Source organism: Cryptotermes secundus, unplaced genomic scaffold, assembly GCF_002891405.2.
Source record: "Cryptotermes secundus unplaced genomic scaffold, Csec_1.0 scaffold599, whole genome shotgun sequence".
In the NCBI taxonomy this organism is placed as follows: Eukaryota; Metazoa; Arthropoda; class Insecta; order Blattodea; family Kalotermitidae; genus Cryptotermes; species Cryptotermes secundus.
The window spans coordinates 1528218-1538098 of record NW_019730109.1 but is presented as its reverse complement, the minus strand read 5'-3'; the positions used below and the strand labels follow the sequence as shown (position 1 = coordinate 1538098).

At 36.2% G+C, this 9881-nt stretch overlaps 1 protein-coding gene across 1 annotated transcript in view; it reads right to left on the bottom strand.

The window, feature by feature from the left end:
* Positions 1-1652: 1652 nt before the first annotated feature.
* Positions 1653-9881, bottom strand: part of LOC111866176 (guanine nucleotide-binding protein G(i) subunit alpha) — an 18776-nt gene continuing 10547 nt past the window's right edge. Inside the window, exons 4-6 of the mRNA XM_023854863.2 lie at positions 9208-9302; positions 6610-6798; positions 1653-6459 (exon numbers count right to left, since the gene is read on the bottom strand). Coding sequence (XP_023710631.1) covers positions 6269-6459; positions 6610-6798; positions 9208-9302 — 475 coding nt within the window. The 3' untranslated portion in view covers positions 1653-6268. The remainder of the gene's footprint in view (positions 6460-6609; positions 6799-9207; positions 9303-9881) is intronic.

The following is a 9881-nucleotide window of genomic DNA, read 5'->3' as shown; positions in this document are numbered from 1 at the left end:
GGTGTTCTCAGGGTGTTAAGCCATATATTAAACCAAATTTGGAGTGGGTCCCACTTATTTTTCATACCTAATTGTACATAAGGTAAGGTAAAGTTGTCCCTGTGTTCAAATAACTAAGCACTATGCCATGAAGACATACAGTGGAGTGGATGTGCACACCCACATTTTCTTAACCTCAGCACTAGTTGGAGGTTAGTGGTCAGCTTCATACCTGGCCGCTTTATCCGCTAGGGAAAAAGCTTCCAGTACCCATTGGATAGGAGGCTCGGTGGGCCCCATAGCCGGTCTGGATGATGTGGGAAAGCGAAAATCCTTGCAAACACTGGGACTTGAATCCCGACCACTTGAACATCCAGGCCAGAGCCAGTTGCTATACTGACTACGCTATCCAAGCTCCTAATTATACATAAAGTTAAAAAAGTAATGTATGTTAAAATCTGAAATTTTGTGTGTTACTTGCACACATGTATCTGAGGTATATTACTTGTACACAAGTATGAGGAATTAAAATTTAAATAAAATGTAATATATATTATTTATATCTGAATGCTACTGTAGGTCAGACTAAGTGAATAGTTTGCCAGTCAGTGCTACAGACAAACCTATGCACTACTATTCCCTGACACATTATGCAATTATAAAAGATGAGGGATTAATTCTTTTGCAATGAATATGAAACTCATAGGAACAAGAAGAATGAGACAAATTAACATGTATCATACTACATATTTCCACCTTCCTCTCTTTCCTTTTTGTTTCTTAAAGAAATAATACACAAATAATGTAATAGAAATTCTAAACTTAAGTGTAAAGATGTATTTTCACATATTTTAAAATTAGTCTTCTTAGACTGGTTAATTTATGCCATGTTGGTAGTAACCAATTAACCATGTCTGCCATTTGCAGTGCACACCAACAACAAGCAGAGCAATTTAAAGCAGTCGGCGTTTCTGTGTTAGAATTTTGTGAACACTGAAGAGTCTGAGATAGACTTTCACACATTTATCTTTCAGAGGAAAATACCATGAATACAGTGTTGTTAAATTCTGCATGTGATGTGTGTCTGACAGCTTAAAATATATCCTTCTCCTATTACAAAATGTAGCACGCAGTTTTCAGTGTTCAAGGTCTGCTGTGACACCTGGTACCACCAATTGATACAATACACGATCAGGGTCCTTTGCTGCAGCAACCAATAAAAAATAGACCAACCCCACAAATAAACATATGCTACACTGTGTTGCTTCTTCTGTTGTAAGGCTGTGGGTTGAGGTCAGAACTTTTGAATTTTATTAATGCAAAACTTACCTCAAAAGGAAGAATGAAAAGGGCACTGCAATATTCATACAGATTAATGTTTCTCCATTATTATCAGCAATTTTTGAGGTTTATTTTATGATACTTTAAGTATCTCAACTTACAAAGTGTCCAAAAGTAGGCTGACTGGTGACTAATGATTTGGAAAGGATATGGAAGCAATGAATTCTGGTCTAATCATGGTACTGAAATGACTAAAGAAAACCATGGAAAAATCAGTCACAATAGCCAGTGTCTCAGCAGAGATTCAAACTGAGCACCTTTGGAATATAAGTCTAGGGAACTGTTACTATAGCAACCTGATTGGTTAATACAAATTATTATACAGTAAATACTTAAAAGCAATTTCAGAATTTAATTTACAGAGACCAAATGTTTAGGATAACATACTTAACAGTGACAATACCTCTCATCACTGTATGTGTAGAAATTCTGCCTCCTATCAAAGCCTTTGTAATTTTCTCCTTCACAGTCACTGTAAACCCCGCATTATACAAAAATGTTATATTTACAAAAATATTCATGAAAGAACTACAGTTGTAGAGAAAATAATATTTGTTATTATTCTGACATCACTTGAAAAGTATTATTTCCTGGGATGTGACATTGTGCAGTACAACAGAAGTTTGCTAACATTTCTGAGAAATGTTGACAAACTTCTGTAAGACTACAAGGCATCACATTCCAGAAGACAGCACTCTTCATTGTCACTACCATGACAGCCTCACATCAAACAACATCACTTGCTGTTCCCTTTATCAGACGAAACAGTCCTTCACAGGTTGGGTACAGACCTGACAAGTTTGATACTATTTAACTTTCTGAATCTGGTCTAGTCTGGTCAAATTACTCAGTACACATGTTTTTTCACAGTATGGAAGCCTCAGCTGTCCATAACTGTTCAAAAATACACTCTTTATTGCACTAAATTAACCTATGTCAGTCATGCACTGCACCACTGTGACTGTGCATATGGCCCAGCTTTTTTTAAATCCACTATTCCTGAACGATAAAGGCCAATTTCCTTTTCCAGTTTCTGAATCACATCAGCTATTATGCACAAATCCCACATTTTACGCCCAAATCACTACTGGTCACATTTGATAAGCTGTTCTAAATATTTGTATAAGAGAAATATTCTGAATAAGGGTAATATTTGTGTCAATTGTAAGGTCTGTTCACACACCTTGCTATATAAATGTGTCTGTGTGTGCATTTCTTACAGTTCCTTAAAAATAAGATCCTGTGTATGGTAGCATCAACAGGTCATTATTTCAGAATATGGATTTATGACCTGAGCACTCTCATCTAAACATACAAATCAGGCATTCCTCAAACTAATGTCACTAGGGAGGCCTAGGAAGTCTAGAGGGCAAATTTAATATATCACACTCTACACATTCTCTCCAGTGTGTTTTCAAAATAGTATACAAAAAATATTTTTCTTTTAAACACTGAACCTAAAGCTAATTGGAGCACTGATTATTTTACACTTAGATTTTAGTAAAAGTTTCATAAAAATTCATAAACAGAAAATCTTGTAAAGAGTACTCCAAATCTGCTAATATTGACAACATTTATATTTAGTCCACACAGTTTAGTATATGTTGAAAACTTTCATAAAAATTCATCCAGCCAGAGTGGAGATACCTTATCTATATAAAAAGGTAGTAACAAATGGTTTTCTTTAACTTCAAATAACACCTAATGAATATCTGCTAATCTTATGTTTACTTTATGGATCCAGTTGCGCTATGGAATCAAGGTTCAAAGTGGTTGCCTACATGACAATTTGTTAATAAAATTGATAAAATCAAACAAAAATAGAAGGTCAATATTTAATATTCCTTAATTTTATCAACAAATTGTTGTGCAGATGGCCATGTTGTGCCTTAGTTAATCTTTAGTCTCCAAATGCAAGGAGCCAACTTACAAACAATAAATCTAAAAACTTCATTCCCAATACATAACCACTGTCGGGTCTCAGAGAAGACTGTAGCACACAAACCACATGTTTCTTGTATGCAAATTTCAGAGCACTGCAGTCTCTCAACAGATTGTTATCTGCATATGCTGACTAAAAATTATAAACTACCATAATTTTGTTGGTTAAAAATTACTAACCACAGTATGCCTTCATTACACCAAGATTTTGATCATGTTCCCCCATACTATTACACACGTTTTATGTCACACAAATTTTTATGAACTGCTCTGGTTACAGTACAAGACTGTACTGCAACATTCTTTGCTGCAGTGAGCAAGCACAAAGGGTAGAGTCTAGCTACTGTTGGACCACTCCATCCGATCCATCAACTGATGTCCTAAAATAAAAACACGGAAAGATCAAAGGTTTGTTTCTGTCAAATAGAGCTACATTCATTCAGCCAATGGATCAAGACATCATCTGAGTCTTCAAAGCCTATGACTGTGGTGAGCTACTTGGTGGAGTTGCAGCTCTGCCAATTTGGAAATTTCTGAAGACACGAACACTAAAGGATGTCACATATGGGGTTGATCTAGTCCAGGGAAAAATCATGCCAACCACTATTGCAAACTGTTATGAGAAGTGTTCTGGAAAAGATGATGTCATAGTAGATGAGACAAAATGAATTCCACATCCTTAACAGGACATTCAAGCTGCATGTGATGTCTCTGGCAGTAATTTAGAAGCAGATGACCTGGTGGCTTGGTCTGAGATAAATGCAAAAGCTCTGGTATGCAGTATCTTAGTGACCAGGACACCGCAGCTTTTGTAAAATGTGAGACAACTGATGAACTTGGAGCCGGTGATAAAAGAAGTGCCTCAGAAAGAAACACTGATGATTCCTGTAAAGTAGTGGTACCAATATTGAAACAAAGTGATAGAAAATATGGTGACATGATGCCTGATAGCAGAGCCAAAGTTTCAATTTGGTTATTTATAGTTTTCACAAAAATCAACTTTATAATTACCAAATTAGGTACCATATGAAGATGGATGGGGAAACCAAATCAACAGACTGAACATAACACTGATTTCAAACAAATAGTACCTACATGTCTGCAATGAAGACTTAACTATATTTGTAAGCTATACTGCAATAAATATTCACCAGCCTGAAAAAATAATTAATCACACATGTTGTTATTTATATCCAAGTGCTACTCTGTCATATGCTGGCACTTTAAGTTATCCACTGTTACATAAGAACAAAATATCATAGTCTCCAAGCTCATGTTCAGTGATCACCATATCATGACCAGCTCCGTGTTAATGAAACCTAGTTGTACCAGAACCAAGAACAACACAACCTTGTTTCTCTCCCACACCAAATCATTTAATTACTTCACTCTCCTTCATAGAAAAACAGATTTTCCAGATCACAGCACAATCCTCACATAGTCTGAGGCAATACCTCATTCCTAGCAGGCTGGAGTGTAACACCTGCTTGTGTCTAACACAGGCACAGGTGTAACTTTATCTTCATCTCACTTAGTTTTTGCAATACCAAAATTGCAATATAAACTTTCTCAGCTCAGTATTTAAATCTGATGCCCCTCAGAAATATGAAATATGTATTTCAGTGTGTCTGAAATTTGAATATAATCAATTACTTGTGAAAATGACTATTAACTCTCCTGGTATTATTCTGCAAACAAAAAAGTTTTAGTTTATATATGAACGGAAACTGTATGTATTCAAACAAAATGCAATCTCTTACCCTGGTAAAAATTAGTCAATTTATGCTTATTTTGCAAAAATTTAAAGGCCTCACACAGAGAAATAAAGTGTTAACCATGAAATGGAAAAGTAATTACAAGTACTTAATAGTCTCCACTCTGATGGATATGTCTTATGAATTCTTGGTTCAGTAAGTCAAAATATGTTAACCTAAGTAATACAACATTTTCTATTATTATAAAATCTTATATACTAAACTTACAAAACAGCATTTAATTCAGGATTGTTCTCAATAAGCGTTAGTATAAATTATTTATAATAAAAAATACACTTTTACAAAATATATATTATTCCCAAATATGTACTACAATTACAAGGGTACCAGTCTGTTGTGCTGTTTCCTTCTGTCACTATATGATGATTCTGATGAGTACACAGCAGTGGTTCTCAACCTTTGTGAGACCACAGCCCAGTAAATTCTTTATAAGACGAGGGCCCAGTATAATTGATGCCAAGGCCCGGTACCAGGCCGTGGCCTGGTGTTTGAGAAACACAGGTATAGACAACATTAACTGGATAAAGTCAAGATTACAGACAACTTACAAGCAACTTTACCCTGAAAATATGTACCTTCAGTCTACAATTATATTGATTATACTTCAAATCATGAGAAGGCAAAATGCATAATAATAAGCTAAACTTTCAAGTCACACTCAATTACTAACCTGTTCAAAAGTAAACCATTAAATTCTCTGTCATAAAAACTATTATCACTATCCAAAGTCAAAGAGGCAAAACACTGAATGTCCATTCCTAATAAATGTAAAATTGGATGGACTCACACTACCACATCATCACAGCTCACAAATGACCAACAGCAAGGCTTTGTTTTCACTGGAATGCCATCATACTATACAAATAGCAAAAATAACGAAAAATACAATCATGGCCTTTGCACATGAAATGCTACACTGTAATAAACAATGAAGTTCATGTAATACACTTCCATTACTTCATACAGAAGCCAAAATTTCTTTGCAAATAAAATTAATTTAGGCTTTGACTAATCTTTGTTCATCCAGGCACTAGCTGCAAGGTCCGTACCAGTAAATGTCTGTGTTTAAAAGCAGCAACATTATCAGCCATACTGGATCTTACCTCACAGCACAGTTGAGAATCCCTGTAACAGGTAGCAGGCACTATGCATGCAACAATCGAAACCAAATTTATTGCTACCACATTTGTATGATATACTCATCAGAACCAGCAAAATGCAAGTACATTCCATCAGAACAGACCACAGTCCTTGAGGTTGTTCTTGATAATGACATCTGTGACTGCATCAAACACGAACTGGATGTTGTTAGTGTCTGTAGCACACGTGAAGTGAGTGTAGATCTCTTTCTGATCCTTCCGTTTGTTAAGATTCTCAAACTTCAACTGGATATATGCTGCGGCTTCTTCATATGTATTAGAACCTTAAAAATACAATTTGGTGTAACTGGACATGTAGCGTATGCTTATTAAAACAATAAAAAATGTCAGTTTTACTTATATAATTCTCACAAAAGTATAATCATCTCAGGCATATATATGTGTGTGTGTGTGTGCGTATTTTACTGGCTTACCTGTATATTCAGGAAAGCAAATAGTCAAAGGACTTTTTGTTATTTTCTCCTCAAACAGATCCTTTTTATTCAGAAACAGGATTATTGATGTTTCGACAAACCATTTGCTATTACAGATGGAATCAAACAGCTTCATAGATTCAACCATCCGATTCATTTCCTCATCTTCTGCCAAAACTAAGTCATAACCTGAGAAGAAATAATGTTAAATAAAATGCTAATCCTTGTTTCAATGAAATTTCATTTTGTGTGTTGGAATGAACTCTGCATTTCCTGTTGATATCAGTATTGTAACCAATCCCTACCAGCTGATACTGAGCGGGCTGATGTGGCATATTAACTATCCTGACTGAGACTTTTCATGGCTTTTTCAGTCCCTCCAGCCAAATGCTCATATAACATGCAACTGCATCTTTCAAGTTTTTTTTATTCATTAACCATCAATCATCCTACTACTACTCAGCCCTGATGTTGATGGTATCATAAAATAAACCATAAAAAACCACTATTAATCAACATACCTTCACTTCTTTCGATACAAATGGCACAGCATACAGATGCACAATATAAAAAATCTTCTATTTGATATTCAGTGTAAGTTTAATCCTGCTGTCAACAAATGTCCGTGGCTGTCAAATGTTCTGATAGGTCAATGGTTGAAGAATTAGTATTAGTGTTTATGAGATATTAAAAACATATTTCCTTATCTCATTGCTCATTTCATCGCATGGTTCCAAGATGTGGGTAAATTAAAGACTATTATTAAACTAAACATCAGTAAACTAACAATTTCCAACATGAAACAGAAGCAAGAATGGAGCAGTTGGAGAGTAATCACTGTGAGAACTGAGCTATGGGGAGAAAACTAAGACTGATCATGGAAGTCACCAGCACAGCCCTTGGAAAAGTAGAAATGGCAGTCCACCTGTAGGCTATTCAGGACCAATATTCTTATGCAAAGAGCAATGTGGCACGCAAACCTGTTGCTGGGAAATAACCATGAGATTAGCGAATATACAACAGCCATTATTGAGTAGTGGCTTTGAAAAACATCCATTACAGAGTGATGGCTTCAAGCACAAACATGTTCTCAAGGCACCAATTGAACCACAACAATGAGAAGCAGTGTTTTCTGTGCGGTCCATGCCAAGATGGTATAAATGGGACAAGTTTGGAGCTGCAGTTAGTCAGTTACAGGACAGCTGCAGTTCAGTCCTTGTGAGCTGTTGCTGTTAGAAGCTGGTAGCTGAGGCATGGGGGCAGTTCAGGAACCTGGAGGAAAGAGAACATCTGCCATTGGGAGCCATTACCAGAGAACTGGCAAAAACACAGCAGGCTGAGAAGACTTAGTATGCAATATAGTGAACTGCAGAGTGTGTGTGAATTTATGACAGCAGTATAGTTACCTGTAGTCATAATCTTTAAGTGTTCAACAAATCCAATTACCAACACAAACGCCATCTATAGTCACTCATACATGTGAAAATATATTATTATATTGTAACAGATTTGATCAATGCGTTGCCAGGCTACAGCTCTGTAAACACAGTCCTAACATGCAACAATAGAAGAGGTTGTGTTTTCCATGTTGCCCGTGCTGAGAAGTGGTGGAACAACCCCCTTCTAAGGAATGGCTCAGTAAACATATTTCTGTGTATCAGACCATGCTATGAAAGTGGTGACATCATCAACAATAGAGACGGTGTTTTCTGCGGGGTCTGTGCAGTGTTTGTAAGAGAAGGGAGTGAGAGAATTCATTTAGGGCAGTTACGAGTCAGTCATAAGCTGGAGGAGTGAGTCCAGAAGAATTTTTAGTTCAAAAATTCTAGAGTAACTGAAAACGAAAGAGCGAGAAGACTTCATAGTGATTTGAAGTGCTAATTTCTGTGTTCAGATCTGTCACTAGGAGACAACTAGTGGAAACTGAGAATTCCAGCGCGTGTGTGACGGTGGAATGGAAAGTGTGTGAATCAGTGATAGCACTGTATTAATGGTAATTAAGTGAACTTGTAAATGAAGTGCTAATAAATCCAATCATCTGAACTAGAACCCATTATTTTTGTCATGTGTACCACCCTACATGTGATAATACCATACACTAAAGTTGAGATTTGCTATTCTTATAGTAAAAATGGGTGTCTGATGAGAAGTGATTTGTATATGTTGTCTTGATACTGGCTTAATACACAGTCAGCTGTACAACAGTGAGGGGAGTTTCATGATGTAAAAGGGGTGCACAAAAATATTTCAAGTAGGATATTCATGTCTCTGTTTACATAATGATTTACAGAACAGAATGCACACATCAAGGAACATTAGTGCATACTAATTACACATACATTAACTCATAAAATAAGGCTATATCCTACATTCATCAGAAGACAAGTTCTGTCCATGAAGAACTGGCATATTAATGAGAAAAAAAAAACAACATAAAACAGTACATAAAACCAAATACATGTCTAGAATATTTACATATTTATGGCAAGTCAGTCTTCTTCCAGTGTAAGTTATCTTGCCTCCTCCCCCTCAAAATTGCAGTACTCTATAAAATTTGGTGGAACAATTCCATACATAATGCATAGCACACAAACATACCTGACAGTGCCACACAGAATATGATTGCTGTCACACCTTCAAAACAGTGAATCCATTTCTTCCTTTCTGACCTCTGACCTCCAACATCAAACATCCTGTTACAAAGAGATTCACATGGAACATTAAATACAGTTTCTTCCACAATTAAAATTCACAGTCACACCCCAAGGAATCTGAGGTTCTTTGCACACAATTCAGCGTCTGTAAGACTTTTATCTGACCCTTTCACAGCTAGTTAGACAGCTGTGCAACAGCCAGTATTCAAAGATGTGTCAGCATCTGGAAATCCAAGCAATATTTCATATTCACTTGTAAACATATATTTCAAGAATAATTAACTTGTAGATTTTAATATTAGTAATGTTGTAGGTATACCTACTGCCCTACTCTGTATTTTTTCCTTACAGGAATGAGATCGAGGATACCTGGGTATTTTGTGCCGGGATAGAAGGATCAGGTCTTGAGGCATAAAGCAGTGTCGTGTGTTAAACGACTATATTAGTTCTATTGTTAGAAAAATCATTGTATTATTTTAGTATAAGATGGGGTACCCAAAAGAAACCGAACTATTTTTTTTTTTTGGCAGAGCTTTTGTAGTACCGCGTACCGCGTTTTGTCGCAATGAGCGCATAGAGCTAACATTCCTGAGTCGATAAGCCCACTACCGCTGCTTC